The following is a 16,120-nucleotide window of genomic DNA, read 5'->3' as shown; positions in this document are numbered from 1 at the left end:
AGTTTGAAATGTATTAAATAAGTTGATATGAATTTAATTTTTTTTTAAAATTAAAAATGTAGTAAATTTTATCAATAATTAGTTTAAAATAAGTAACCAAACACAATCTTATATTAAATTGGTAGCATTTGAAATTCACCTAAAAATAATCTTTTAAAAAAAAAGCTATATTTAAGAAATAAATTATATTTACAATTTTAAAGTGTAAAAATTCTTTTAAATAAATTATATAGAAATTGTATTTTCTAAAAATATATATATATTATATTTTTCAGTAAAGTTTCCATCAGCATATCCACTTCTTCTATATATTCTGAATACACTTTCGGGATTTGCTTTCCTCTTTTCATAATGTGTGAGAGTTGGGTATGTGAAAGGGATCTTGCATGGAAGTTTTCATCAACGTTTGGCAAACAGAACTCGCTCTAAACGGCCCATCAGTGGCGACAAGAAGTCAAGAACTTGCTTGGGCAGCCTGCTTAGCCACAACGGGACTGGTTTGAGCTTTGATCAGGGCCACTCCATGGTGGCTAGGCTAGTCACTTTTTTTCAATTTTTTTTTTTTAATATTTATTATACAATCCCTGAAAAAATCAAAACTTCTAAAGAAAATTACATCAATGGTTGTATCAGTCTTTCAAAACTATGATTTGAGTAGTATAATATTTCACTACTTTTTATTATTTTATCATTATTTTTTACTTATTTTTTATTATTTTATATTACCATTCAATATTTGTTATTACTATTCACAAAATATCTAAAATCATTGTACTACCAAAACACAACCATCAAAACCTTATCTTAAAAAGTCTCAACTACTTACAAATTTTTTTAATTACTGTTAACAAAAACTTCCAGCATCCAAACATCCTAAATTGTTGTTATATCTAGGGGTGGGTAGCGGGGCCTGGCCCCCATCTGCCCCACCTCTATGTGTACAGGATGGATTCCTTGTTCGCCAGGTGCGGGCCGGAGGTGACACTGCCCACATCTAACACCCCCACTGCGAGGGTGTGGGTGAGATGAGGGTGGCCCCTATCCTGCAAGTACCCTACCCTACACTGTTGTCCATATATATAATATATATTTTATATTTATATATTTATAATATATGTAAATTAAAAAAAAAAAACTCAAGTCATGATTTGCAGTATGAATTTATGTGTATTGGATTCACCATTGCCATGGTTTGTACAATTTAATTTTTAGCATTTATAATTTTATATAATATTTTAGTATCTAATTATTTTACTTGTATATTGTTTAGCTTTTATATTCTCAATATACATATGCTGAATCCTAATCCTAAGGACCCAATGATCCATGCTCATTTTCATCCCAATGGCCCAATCTCATCTTAGTTAGTATTTTTAATATTTTATATTTTAAATTTTTGTTTCATGTTTATAACTCTATAATTATAATTTATTTTATTTTTAACTTATTAATATTGCAAGTTTCATGATCTCGATTTTCATAGTCTCACAGCAATCGATACAACTCAATGACCTCACCATCACCCAGCACCCCCAATTGATTAGATTTGAAATTTTATCATTTTGTTAATTTACAATTAATTGCAATGTTGCTACAGTAGTTAATAGTACAATTTGTGATCTTTACCATTTTGAGATGAGTTTGTACTATTGTAATAGTTTATTTGTTCTCTTAATTTGTATCATTGTAATAGCTCAGTGCCTTAATGATGATTATTAGTTAATATTTATTAGATTTTATTGAAAAGTTGAAACTTAGTGTATAGTTAATAGTTTATATTTATATAATTTATTTATTTTTTCAGTTTTTAAATTTATTTATTTTTGTAGTTAAATTTTGGTCTCAAAATGACAAAACAGATTTAAATGTGTTTTTGAGCCATTTTGAACCCAGATATATGAACTGATAGAAGAGCGAACAGATATGGAGGTTCACCCTAATATCCTGTGCAGCGAATGGGTATCTCGTCCCCACATAGATGGGTGCATATTGTAGGAAAAAGAGCAATGCTACATACAGTCGTGGAATTGCAAACACCGTGCAATCGCTTTGAAAAAGAGTAAGATCCACGATTAAAAAGTTAGTTTTTTTTTCATGTGGGTCTTATATTAATTCATTTTTTTCAAAGCGACTGCACGCCGCTTACATAACCACAATTACAAATATTATTTCTCATAAGAAAAAATACCTTAGCCCATGTGGAGGTGGGGAAGCGGTGACCCTGCCCTCTAGGTGGGTAGCACCCCTAGATATATCTATTGTAGTAGAGTGAAACATAGAGTCACATGAGTCCATGACTTGTTTTCCATGATAATTATTTCATGAGGAATATATGATGAATCAGGAAAAACGTTACTAAAAAAAGAGAGAGAAATTAAATAGGTTCTCGTATACATGCAAATGAAAGAAAATAATCAATGTCTCGATTGCATGTAAAACTCAATAATTATAAGTGGTACAATGATTCCATAAAAATAAATTTATAAATTAATATGATTTTATATTATATAATAAATTTAAATTATAATAAAATTAATTTTATAATTTAATATACTATATTAAGTTATCTCAATTTATAAATTTTATATTATAAAATCTTTTTGTTGTTAAGATTTCTCTAATAAAACTTTCAAAAAACAATTTTAATTGACCAATCAAAACAGTCCACGTGTTTAAACATAATAGGAATGTCACACGCGTCCTCAAAAAGCGGGAACCGCACTACACTTATAGTAGCTAGGTTTATAACGTTAACTTGCTTTGCTCGTCCTTGGAACGCCGCCGAGACCTCTCACTTCCTCACTTCAACTCTCCGCTCTGGTACCTCTCTAATTTCTTCCTCCACACACACAGGACACATGCATACCCTACGCACATTTACGAGCATGCATGCAGCTCTGGTTGTGAATTGGAGATGTTTCTAACATCCATGCCTCGCTGCACTAGTTCTTTATTATTTCTACTATTGTTCTTCTTGTTCTTATCGTTACTGTCGTTGTTTTGTCGAAAAACTTTGGCTTTTGTTGTTTCTTGGACCCTGCAAGACCAAAACATGTACATGTAGCTTGAGATTCTTGAAATTGTTTATGTATTGGCTTACCCACTTCCTGAGAAACCTTTATCTCATACTTTTAGATGTATGCATGTCTGCATGAATTGGTCTTGTAATTTATTTTCCTGGCCACTGGTCTCTGTTGCGACCTTGAAAGTGATTCTGACTAAAGCATGTTACTTTATGGTGTCGCCAATTGTTGGGCAAGCTTTCTTCTTCTTCTCGGGATAAATAAAGTCTGGTATTTGTTATCATCCAGAAAAGAGATGAATGAAATTGTTGTTATTATTTTATGATCGGGACAGTGTACTAAAAATGAACACTGAATTTCAAACAAAATTTTCTAGTCTGTCTCAATTTCACGTTTGTCATTGCTATGGAAGCTATTTCTGTTTTCCTCTATTTTTCCATGTCGGATCGTTTGTACAATTAATATATGTTGATTATCTATGTGATCTGAATATTGACAGCGCAAAGTCGTTTTCCTTTTTCTATTATACATAGATATCTTATTGGATTTATATAGCTAAAAATCATGCAACTCTTGGATTTGTAATGTCTCACGCGCGGAGTAATTATTTGGTCGGAATATGTGCGCATGGATATATTATATCATATCCCCGCATGGATATATTATGTTTTGTTGTTTTTCTTTTGTTTTTAAGACGAAAACAAGCTACAAAAAGGGAGCATGCATTATACATATTGCCCATGCTAATATGGAGCTCATGCCCCCACAGCAGATTTGGGGGCTAAACAAAAATCCTAATGATGGTTTTTATTCTAGTCTCCCACATTGAAGTTAACCGTGATTCTTTTCTCTTCTTCTTATTATTTTTTTCCTCTTATCATTTTAGGTGACGCTGGATTGAGCCTTACAAATAGTTTCTTGAGTTTAACATTTCAGAAAATTTCACCTAGTCACTAACATACTGATTAATTTGCATCTTGTTTCAGGCTAACTATAAAGGAAAATCGTTCTTGTTCTAACAAATGTGCGGAGTTTGAAACTATTGTGGCATGGCTCCTGGCCAATCATTTATGGACATTGACCTTGACATTAAACCACACTTCACAGGAAAAATGGCACCTGATAGTTCTCTGACAAACCCAGATGGTAAGGCTTTAAGGTGCAGGAGTAACTGCGAAGGCACCAACACTGGGACACAAGCTATGCTGGAAGATCAAAATAATACTCCAAAGTGCCCTCAAGATCTTGAGGTTGATATAATTGGAAGTACAATTAAAAGTGACATCAGGTTATCCAAATGTGAGGATCCGGATGCAACTGAATATTCAAGCTCATTTGGCGACACTACTTCTGATATTGAGAATTTGTCTGGATTGAGTGAAGGAGAAGTGGAATCACAATTCTTTGGTGACAACAGTTTGGCTTCTCCATTTGAAGCATTGAGTAGTTCGTTTCCAATGAGGTTTGCCTTAGTTCCCTATTTTTAACCTTTTTATATTTTTTCCCTCCTCGCTTCCTTGGCCACAGGAGTAATAACCACTAACACCACAAGTTGCTCACCCACAAAGGGCTATTGATTGATTTATTTATTTTTTTAAGTAAGATTTTTATATACCGTGTTTAGTTGTGTGTTTTTTGCGATGACAAACCTAACATAAGAAGCATTAACCATGGATAATGATTGCCACCAATGATCGAGAACTTTCAATTTTTTTTTGTATTGCTGTGGCATGTAAAAGGGCTCTGTACGACATGATCTAAATAATTCAACTGTTAACTTCATCCAGTCCAAGGGTTAAGATGAGAGTATAGAAACACTTTACCATTAATTCTGCATTTATCCCATTTCTCACCATTCCTTAGTGAGCATAGCTATCTTTTGGCTGTGCTAAAGTTTTGGGTATACGAATAATAGCAATTAAATTTCCTGAACTAATCAATATTTAGTTTCAGTCACAAATGACACATGATAAGCATCCACAATTCTTTTGTTTAAATACTTGTCATTATTTTTTTAGATAATTTATGAGTTGCAAATTTGGGTGCTTCACTTACCCAAGAAAAGCAAAATCCTGTGTTTCCATTATAGGAAGAAGTTGACAAATCACTGGAGGAACTTTATACGCCCTTTGATGTGGCGTTGCAAATGGACAGAATTGAGAATCAAGGAGATAGAGTCGCAAGCGTTAAAATATTCCAGGCAGAGTGCAGCATATGACCAGAGAAAACATTCAGGATTCGATCAGTTTACATTTGAAGAATTGGGTTCAAAGTCATTGCCATTTTCTAGTCAATGTTTCAGAACAAAGGCTGTAAAGAGGAGGAAACGGAAGAGAGTTGAAGAAACAACTGATATAACATCATACATGTCACAGCATAACCTTTTCTCTTATCTTGGTACAAGTTTATTCTTTGTATTCAATGGTTTTGAACTTTTGGTGATTTGCTCTCCTTTGAAACAAGGAAAAATATAGTTGCAAGCACAATTGTGCACTAATCTGTACACCAATGTGATGTGATTGGTCAAAAAGTAGATTTTATTGAAAACAATGTTAATTTAAATTTTAAGTATGAATGAATCAGTATTGGTACACAGATTAGTACGCGACTGTGCTTGTATATAGCAAAACTCTTGAAACAATCCCTACCTCCTCTGCGCCGCCCCCCCCTCCCCAGGGGGCGGACAAAGGACGGGGAATACACTTTTCACAGTCAAACTACCAAAATGCTGCAATGCGCATCATATATTAAATTTCAACGATTTTTAGTGTAAAGTGTAGAAAACCTTTTAAGAGGGCAGGAAGTATATTTTCCGAAAAATAAGTAGCTTCCATGTGTGACTTTTGTGATATATTGCAGAAATCAAGAAGTCTGATCCAGATGGAAATTCAATGGCTGGTGATTTTGGTAATCCAGGTAACAATTTTTGCTGCACATGGATGTTGTTACTGCTGGCTGACATGTGATGTTATACAAGAAATAGGGAAAGCAGTGAAGCATTTTAAGGCATACTTCATTTGGGTATTTTGCTTATCTATGCATGCCTGCACCTGTTTACACGCATGTGCGCGCGCACACACATACTAGTTTCATATATTGTATCTACAATATGTGTTGTGATGTTTTCAACCTTCGTGTAACTTGGTGCATGGCATTATTTTCCATGTTATTTGTCATCTGCAATTTCATCTCTGTTAGAAGTATATTTTATTATTGTTCACTGTTAGAAGTATATTTTATTATTGTTATTTATATCATCCCACTGATATGGATGTATTTCTCTGAATGCTGCTTCTTGCAATCATTTGGTGCAGTAATCACCAACCCAAATGCCGATTGCAATGACAAATTTGATCTGGGTGATGATTTGTCATTTTTGGAGTTGAAAGATGGTGAACATTTACTGGAGCAAGTCCTCTGGAAAATTGAAATGGTGCATTCGAGGGTTCACAAACTGAAGGCTCAAATTGACATGGTACTGGCCAAAAATGCTTCGAAGTTCTCTTCCTCGGAGAATTTGAGCCTTCTAGCACCTTGTGATGTACAGACCAGCTCTGCTCATAGTCCTACATTCTCTGCTGGCAATGGAGACAATGTATCGGTAGGACCCATATATACTCCAACTAAACAAATATCGGAGTATGACAATGCAGACATTGTTATGCCTGGAAGTGCCATTTTAAGTTATGGGGAGGCAGTCCATGTTCCCGATATAATTGAAAGCACAGTGGGACTGTTGTCTGCTGCTGATGTCACCCTTCATCAGCCACAGATTGGAGATTCATCTGAAGATGTAAGCCTTCTTCCCTTAAAATTATTCTTATTCGTATAGTCATAGATATTTAACTGATTGTCTATATGAGGTTTAAGCCTCTGTTTTTCCTTTAATTTTTTAGTAACATCTTCTTTTTCCTCTACTTTTTGAAATTTTGAATTCTAAAATTATAGCTTTAATAAACCTGCATGGCATCATTTCACTACCTTTCGGTAGTTTGAGTCCCTTTTTTCTCCTTTATTGCCCTACAGAATACACATTATTGCAACTACGCGAGTCATTTTTGCATTGAAAATGTTTGGAAGCTTTAGGAGATAATTAGGAATGGAAAATTTCTTGTACTCTTGAATTCCTTTGATATGTTCATTAAATCACTATAGTATCTTAATATTAATATATGCAGATTGTAGATAGTGTTCTGGTACATGGTGAGGCAGCTGAAGCGGAAAGGCATACTTTCAAAAGCATGGGTAACCAATCCACAGAGACGCATCAGGAACCAGAGATAGGTGACCAAGAAGAAAGCACCACTCCCTCTTTAATTCCAATGTCTGAACCTCTTTCTGTGGAGAAATCTGTCGGGCCCCCGGAACCATCAACCCTGACATGTTGTTTAGCATCATCAGATGTCCATTTTCCTAGGAATAAGAGAAAGCGTGGGGAGCGCAAAGCTGGCTCTGGTATTTGGAGCAGGAGATCCTCGGGCGAGGCTCATAGCCAGTGAGTCAGAATTTCTTGTTCATTGTGTATATTTCTTCCACAAAGTAAAGACGCCATAAGTTGATGGAGAATAGGAGCATGGTGAATGGGGGCATGTAGTGGCGTTATGTCATGTTTTCAGATCAATATGGCTCCAGTTTTGGTAGTTGCATAAATCATGTAAGGACAGCTCCTGCAACCAATGTTAGACCTACCAATTCTGCAGTCTCTCTAATTGTTTTAGTGGAAAGAGGTTTCACTCACATACCAACCACAAAATTTCAACCCCAAGGAATGGAGCAGTTGGTTATGGAATTCGCCTTATGTTGCGAAGTTCACTGGTTCGAATATCTTCTGTACCATCTCCCTGGGCCAAAAGCTCACTCATCAACCAAAAAAGAAAAGAAAAAAGAAGAAAAGACTACGAGATGGTTGAGTTGGGATGTCAGCAACATGTTGTTTTAAGAAAGGTTGTGCATAGAGGAATAAGTAAGCCATTTATGCTGGTATTCTTTGCCAAGTAGATTGGTTCTTGGGCTTAAATTTTGAGCTCCTCAGGACCTCAGGTTATGCTAAGTTTGCCAGCTCTTCGTCTTGGATTTGCTCAACTATAAACTTTGAATTATCCAAGCAAACATGGCCGTTCCAATTCATAAGCAGCCCTTAAATTTCTTGTAATAATGAGGCGTCCCTTATCTAATATTAACTCAAAACCTCGTCTCCTCAAAAGATTAATCATCCACTGTTTTAATGTTCAACTGCAAACAATCACCATGTATCGCCATACATTTATTTACAAGACGAAAAAATTTACACTTCAAAAGGAAAAACTTATAAAAGGAATATATTAAGGAATAATTGTACCAAAGTGTGGATAATTGATTCATGGTCCCCGAAAGTCAAGATAAACAGGTGGGATTTCTTCCATAATGCCTGCCTCAGAGCAGGTTTTGGGTAGAATCATGGTGCTCTGCAAAGCGTCAGAGCATGGCACGTGTTGGCAACTTGCATGAACTGAGATGAACTCCTAACTTACACGTGATGTGTCGAACCAAACACCTCGACATGATTGAAGGCCACAAAGGCTAAGATTTGGATGGCCATTTTTCTTATCTTTAAATTTAGACTGCAGGACTTCTAAATTTACTCTGATTGTATAGTTTGGCTCTGCCTTTCTCAAATTATACAAGAGCTTTTTGGATCTTATCTAATTCGAGATTACCCTCCAAACTTTTCTTTTCTTTTCTTTTTCATCACAACTTCTTCACCAAATATGTATATCACTGCCCAGTTTCTGCATTTTTTTTGGAGCCAAACTTTAATGGGACTCACTTCTCAGTGGCACATGTTTACTTGACATTAAATTCAGGAAAGTCCACAAAGTTACTGGTAACTGCAAGTCTGTACCAGTGTCCCTTTCCTTTCTTCCTTTGGTGGGAAGCTCTGAATTCCAATGTGAAGGGCCATGTATCATTTCTATGGTCTACAATGCACAAAAGCAAAAGCTGACTGAAAACCCTAGTACTTTTTTTTACTCCAAATAAAAAACCCTTTAGAAATTAGGTTACATCCCTTGTAAATTACATTTTGTTTTTAGTAAAAGCTCTCTGTTATGGACTATGTTAAGCGTTGAATGTAAAATAATTGCCAACTTAACAGTTAGCAATTTGCCAAAATGCGCCAGAAATTGAATGCAGCCTGATGGTAAAAGAATAATATAAAAATCCCAATGACTGTTTTATTAACATAATATAAACAAACAATTTAAGCGTACAGGCGCAATCTCCATCCCAACATATCCAATCATCATGACTTTTCCTATTTGCAGCATTTTTTGGGGTGCTGGATATAACACCACCCACAGACTGAATCATGATGCCATCCATTGGCAAATTATTTAGAACCAGACTGGACCTTATACATGCCTGCACCTTGCCCTCCTTTTGAGGACTATGAAATGGATTCCTTTTCCTATATTCAAAAGTTCAACAATACACAGACGAAAATATTTTATGCCAGACATTTTTTTTTTTTTAGTTGTAGCTAAATCTTATGTGTGTTTTGGTATTTTAGTAAATTATGCCTCTTCTTGGCTGTTTAAAACAATTCTCTCATGATCTCATCATATGCTAGTCTGGAGTTGAGCTCCTCTGCATATTTGACACAATTTTCTTTTTAGTTACCGCTCATCAAGTATATGATAATTATTTCAATGATTCCAGTCCACCATTGCCAATGAAAATTAAGGCAAGGACAATTTATCTTTCCAAACCTTCTTTCAAGTACATTCCATTCATAATTTTGTGCAATAGAATATAGATTTCTAATGGCAAAAGACTGTCCACAAAATCTTTTTCTGGAATGCAAGAACGGGAAATTATTTGAAGACAACTCAACAGTAGTGTCTTCCAATTAGCCTCGCAGTTGATGTTCTCTGCTAGCCTTTCTGCTAATGTAAGTGTTATGCATGGTTGGGATGCTGTTTGGGATCTGTTGCTCTTGATGTTGAACTTGATGCTGTCCAGCATGAGTCTGTGTTGCTTTGTTCTAAAGTCATTCATCTTTAATTTGCTGCATTAATTTGGAGTTGTAATGATCTGCTTCGTTTGTGTATGGTAACTGGCTAGTCTGGCTGAATTCTTTGAAAAAATAAATAAATATATATATATGGCAAAAGACTAGTAGCAGTATCATGAGATTAAACATGAAAAAGCAATATCTTAATACTGAGATTGAAAAAAAAAACTTATGAATCAAACCAAAAGGTACTTTGATAGTCTATAATTTTTCTGTCAGAAAGGCAGGCCAAGCATGTCTTAAACAAATTAATACCCTAAGAAAACTGACCCGCCCACAATCATAAAGTTGGAAACTAAACATGATTACAAGGGGTCTGCATACTTTCCATGCCCTACCAAGAGATGGAGTTTGATAGGGGCATTTTTCCCTTTTAAAGTGACTACTGGGGGGTTCTTTAGTAATTGGCCTCAAAAGCATCAATTTTACTTTGCCTTTGAAATTTCAAACTCTCTCTTTCTCTCTCTCAAGATCAATAAGAATCATGCCTGCCAAAGCAAAAGAAGGGGTGGGTTGCAATAAAGAATGGAGAAAAGAAAAAAAGAAGCACATTGCCAACCCCATCTTGAAGTTACAAATTGCAGGAAAAGGCTGTTCATGATTCCCAACCCAACTAAAACTTCTTTGCTGCTCTTCTCCAGCTCTCACATACTCATACCCCAGTTGGCTTAGTTCATGCAAGATCCAAAGAACTCAAACACAAGGTATGCCAAGAAAACACTCCTTGCCTTCTTTTCACTCTGTGCAGTTTTTCTAGTACAGACTATACAATATCTTGATCTATTTTGTTCAAAGTGTGCTGTTCATAACTTAGCCGTTAAAATATTTACTTGATCATCCAGTCACAGGGAAAAAACAAACTGATCATTTAGATTGTTTACACTCTGCCTTTCTTGCTGTGCATTGCTATTTGCTCTGGCTACATGAGATCCTCTTGAGACAGTTCTATCCCTGTTTGCTGTCAAAAGTTCTACAGCTTTCAGCTAAACCATGAATATGGTGTCAATTACTAATAAATGTGTCCTCTTGCCCACAAAACAGGGATAATTAATAGGCCTAGTGATTCTGCATGTCAATGTGACAGTGCTGTATATCCACTTACCAAGTAATTGAGGATTCTGGAAGAAAATCATTACATTTATTCATTTGTTACATATGAAATCCATGTTCCACTAAAATAAAGTAGTCTAATTGCATATTACATCATAAACTATCAACTCATTACTAATACTTGCAAGTTGTCCTTGATCTAAAGTTTCAATGCCAATTAAACCCCATAAAGGGTCTAGGTCACCTCTAGCAACTTATGTTTGGAATTAAGCCCAATCTGGACCACACAAAAGTAGCTTGCTTAAAAGACCACCTCTAGAGGCCTGATCAAGTTGCCCTACAAGTGGCTTCACTTCATAGGTGGTGGAAGGAGGGAACTTCCTTTTCAAAAGTTTTACTATTATTATAATTATTATTATTATTTTAGTTGAAATGTAATATTTTATTTTTAATCTAAGCTAGACGATAACATGGCTTTAGCTTTTATTGATAATGTCAATAGCATGTGGACTACATGGATTGAAAAAAAATGCAAAGAAAGATAAAAATAATTTCTCCCAATCCCAAACTACCTACTACCTAGTCTACTTAATGGCACATGTAATTCCAACATGTGAAAAATACATATATATATATATATATATTTTAATATGATTAAAGATATTACTTAGTACTGTTCATCCGAACCAGATTTTTATCAAACAAGGTTCAAAATCCGGTTTTCTAGAATCCGGACCAGAACCCAAATTGCAAAACCCGGACCAATGTAGTCTGGGTATGGGTTTACAATCCGGATACCGGATTTAAAAGCCGGTACCTGGTTTCCATTTTTTTCAAAAAAATTGCAACTGAACTCACACACCCTCTCTTAACTTCTTCGCTGTAAATGCAAACATATGGCGAAGAACCTAAATCTACTTCTAAACCTGGCAAACAAAGCAAACTCAGAAGTTAGATCCTACCCATCATTCTGATAGACAAACCAAAACAAGTTCTATAATTAAGACATATTCTGCCATATAACATAACTAAAGCGAACCTCAGATTTAGAGGAGGAAACTACTAAACGAACTCAACGGTCAAGCTTAAAGGATTAGGGAGCTTCTGGAATCCAGAACTTTAAAACAAAAAATATATATATATATATACAAAATACAAAAATTACGGCATCTTAAGATCGAAACGAAAATGCAATCAGTGCATGCACGTCGGTCTTTGAATGGAAACCCGGTACCCTGATTTCCGTGGGTTGATGCCCAGGGGAAGACTGCGAATTTTCAAAGGGGTACAACCCGGTATCCTGATTTCCGGGTTTTTGAAACCCGGATTCACCCGGATACCGGCCCATAACCAGGATTAACCGGTTCGGATTCCGGATCAAAGATTTCAGGGTCCTAAATACCCATATACCCGGCACCAAACCCGGGTGAACAGCCCTTATTATTACTCTATGGTTAACTCATTATCCTTTATTACATCTTTACACACCACACACTTTATATATTAAAATATTACTTTTTATTTTTTTTATTTTTTATTTTATTTTATTTTTATTAAACTAATTAAATTATTTTATTTATCATCCACACACTACATATTTATTATAGAAAAAATAAAAAAAAATTAAAATAAATATGATATATAAAGTGTAAGAATGACAAGAAGATTTTTCCATTTACCATTCTCTCTTTGCTTAATTGGAAATCCAAATAATAAAAAAAAAGAACGTGTAATTGATTTTGGGCCTTAGTTTTCTTCTTTATTGCATTCTTGTTTGCTTTGGGTCCAGGGTTCTATCTTATGGACACCCATGTTTGAACCTCGGTGGACTCCGCAAGGCCCAGTCTTGTAAAATGTTGACGTTTTGTAAGCACGATCCCATAAACCATAAATTAAGAATAATATATACATTTTTAGCGTGTGCCCACTGAGAGTAGTAATATTGCTATTATGTTATACACTACACTCATATCCTATATTCATCTTATTAATTAAGATGTGACACATTCATTACTATTAAATGATAAAGTAGCATGCAATAAATGATAATTCAATAGTGATAAGTGTACCATATCTTATTTAGTGAGATGAAAGTAGGATGGTAGTATGTTATATGGAATTTTCTTTTTCAAAACGAATGTATGATGTTTATACAACCTAAGACTACAAATATAATTTCTCTTATTTAAATTAATTGTTACTTCTTCTTCTTCTTTTTTTTTTTTTTTTTTTGAGTGGGTTATTTCTATATAACACATTAAATCGATTTCAACAAGTTTTGATCCTAATATGTAATGTCATGAGCCTTGCATATATACATAAACTTTTAATTCTTCATGATCATGATTGACCATATATACGTCATTACATATACATCCAAAACTAGGTATTTTCTTGTTGGAGATTATATTAATTAAATTATGAGTACAATGTTCAGAAAATTTTCTAAGAATTCAAATGAGTAACAAAAGGAGGTCGTCTTGGACCGCCTACTTTGGTGCAAAACGGCCGTAAATAAAACTCCAGGCTGAGTCTAAATTTGAAATTTGTAGATTTTGAACCAGCACCAAGACTTCATGTCAACGTCAATTTAAGAAGGGGGAAGCAAATGCCAAGCAAGCATCTTTGGTTTTACGATAAATTTACTTTAGTTTTCATTGGGTTCATATTGTCAACATCTATACACCATGCAAACTTAGAAACTACTAGACAATTTGGCATAGATATTTACCTAATCGTCGGATATATCTGATCAGATCCTTTGTGATAGGTGTCACAAATATTTGCTATATATATATGCATGGTCACGTACGTCTAAAAGTGGAGACTTTGTCTTTGTGACTAGACTCTACATGATATAACATGTAGACTTTTACTATCTACACGCCGATACTAAATTTATTGCTTCTTGTTATGTAGTATTAGAAATTTTATGCTAAATGATATGACAGACTTTCACATAAGCGATATACTTTTATGCCTGATGTCAATAACCAAGTTTGTATATACATGCATCATTTTACAGTTAAAGTGCACTAGCTACATGATGATAACATGCATCATGCATGACATGTTCTACCTCTTATATACGTTATAGGAAACCTTGGTATCAAAGAGCAATCGAGATGGCCACTGTATGGAGACCCATTTCCACCAAGTCCACAGATCAAATCCCGACGACAAATGCTACGCTGTGGAAAACCATTAATTCCAAAAGTGGCAAAGAAATCCCAAGTACCAGTAATACTGCTGCGAATTCCAGTAGTACTAGATCAGTACACAAGCTAAGAAAATGCACCTCTCTAAGGGTTGCCACTTCGTTCACTCGAGTTTGTCTTTGTGCACCAATCTCTTCTTACAACGAGGTTTTCCGAGCTGATCAGGTGCCACCCAGAAGAAGCAACAGCTACCCAAGATCAAAGCCATTTCCCAGTAGTACTGCTACTACGTCACAAGATCAGAGAATTATTCCTTTTCCAAGTCATGCAAGACTTAGTGTGGAAGGGAGAAGAGTTTTCCGTGGAAAGTCTTTGACCGATGACGTTTTAATGAGAAGATTTGTTGTCGAAGAAGAAGCAATGATGCAAGTTAGGAGGAGGAATCAAATGGAAGTCATAAGGAGAAGGAGTATTATGAGAAGGAAGAAGCTGGGTCCTAGTCGTCTTAGTAGAATGGTGATGGCAGGGGCGCGGGAGGATCAGGATCACGAACATTATGAATGATCATTTATATATATATAAGTAGTCCGTCTTGAGAGTAGTACATGATAGTTTGCATGCATGTGTCCAAATGGTAAATTTTGAAAATATTTCCCCGTCATTTTATTGTTTGAGCAATGATCTCTAGCTCTCTGTTTTTTTTCCTAACTATTATTTATGAGAAAGATTTATCCAGAATTGGCTGGCCATTATTGGATGATTAATACATATATATATATATATATATATATATGACTTCTTATCTACAAAATATTATTTATAGGATCGATGACCATATTTATAATTAATGGTTAAGAAAAAATATAAATGAAAAGTTTTATTTGGTTACAAATCACTACAAGAAAAACGAGCATTTGTGATAGATTATTTGCAATGAGAATGATTATTTGTGATGAAAACAGACTTATTTTAATAGAAAATAACCATTTTAAAATAAAATAACTAGTTACAAATAAATAATTTTTTTTTTAATGCCGAAAAATTTAAGATAAAAATGAGGTTGGGGCCAAAATGACCTCACCAAGCCTACGAAACACATGATGAACGACGCAATTTTACTTTTTCTTGGACCTCCAATAATATTTAGGTTAACAACTCAAGCTAACCTAATATATAGTTAGTGTTTTTGCTTATAAGCTACTCAAAAACAAATATAAAGAACTTGAAGAGCAAGGATAATAGTGGTTATGCAGTACTCTGCATCACACTCAACAAGTTAGGTTGTTTCGGGACTATCTTAATATCTCCTCCGATCCGCAATCATAAATTAATGTGATTTTCTTCTTTCTAGCTAAGCTTTCTGATCAACTACCTTTCATGATCTGTTTCACTCTTCTTGATCTTCTTCTTCTTCTTCTTTCATCGTCAATTCAGCCTCTTGATTTTATTTTTTCCCCAAACGATTCTTTTTCATGTTCTATAATATCATGTATGTGTGTACGTACATGTAGCTAGCTGCACATATGGGTAACTCTGGTATTTTGCATCATTTAATCGAATTTCCCTGCATCTGGTGTACATGCTGACCCATCTTGACTGAATTTTTTCGTCGACCTCATGGATGATGATCACAAGTTTCTGGAAATGGAACTCCAATATTTAATTACTTATATGGTATATATCCATCTTGTAGTTTATAAAAATAGAAATATTTAGGCTCTGTTTAGAATTTAGACTAAACTGAGATCAGTTTAATTTTAAGTTGAATCTAATATCCACACACTCAACTCTCAAAACACTAAACTCATTTTAACTCAAAACTTCTTTACACATAAAAT

The 16,120-nt window shown here is 34.7% G+C and overlaps 2 protein-coding genes across 2 annotated transcripts; both read left to right on the top strand.

The window, feature by feature from the left end:
- Nucleotides 1-2,726: 2,726 nt before the first annotated feature.
- Nucleotides 2,727-7,725, top strand: LOC122275797. The gene is made up of 6 exons (XM_043085052.1): nucleotides 2,727-2,820; nucleotides 4,010-4,485; nucleotides 5,113-5,420; nucleotides 5,883-5,939; nucleotides 6,338-6,816; nucleotides 7,202-7,725. Exons 2-6 carry the CDS (start codon nucleotides 4,073-4,075, stop codon nucleotides 7,520-7,522), a joined length of 1,578 nt encoding a protein of 525 aa, XP_042940986.1. The 5' UTR covers nucleotides 2,727-2,820; nucleotides 4,010-4,072; the 3' UTR covers nucleotides 7,523-7,725.
- A 2,765-nt stretch (nucleotides 7,726-10,490) lies between these two features.
- Nucleotides 10,491-15,020, top strand: LOC122275794. The gene is made up of 2 exons (XM_043085037.1): nucleotides 10,491-10,778; nucleotides 14,222-15,020. Exons 1-2 carry the CDS (start codon nucleotides 10,750-10,752, stop codon nucleotides 14,844-14,846), a joined length of 654 nt encoding a protein of 217 aa, XP_042940971.1. The 5' UTR covers nucleotides 10,491-10,749; the 3' UTR covers nucleotides 14,847-15,020.
- The last annotated feature ends 1,100 nt before the right edge of the window (nucleotides 15,021-16,120 follow it).

The sequence above is a fragment of the Carya illinoinensis genome, chromosome 1 (genome assembly GCF_018687715.1).
Source record: "Carya illinoinensis cultivar Pawnee chromosome 1, C.illinoinensisPawnee_v1, whole genome shotgun sequence".
Taxonomy (NCBI): Eukaryota; Viridiplantae; Streptophyta; class Magnoliopsida; order Fagales; family Juglandaceae; genus Carya; species Carya illinoinensis.
The sequence above is the reverse complement of the archived record's forward strand: the minus strand, read 5'-3'. Positions and strand labels throughout refer to the sequence as shown.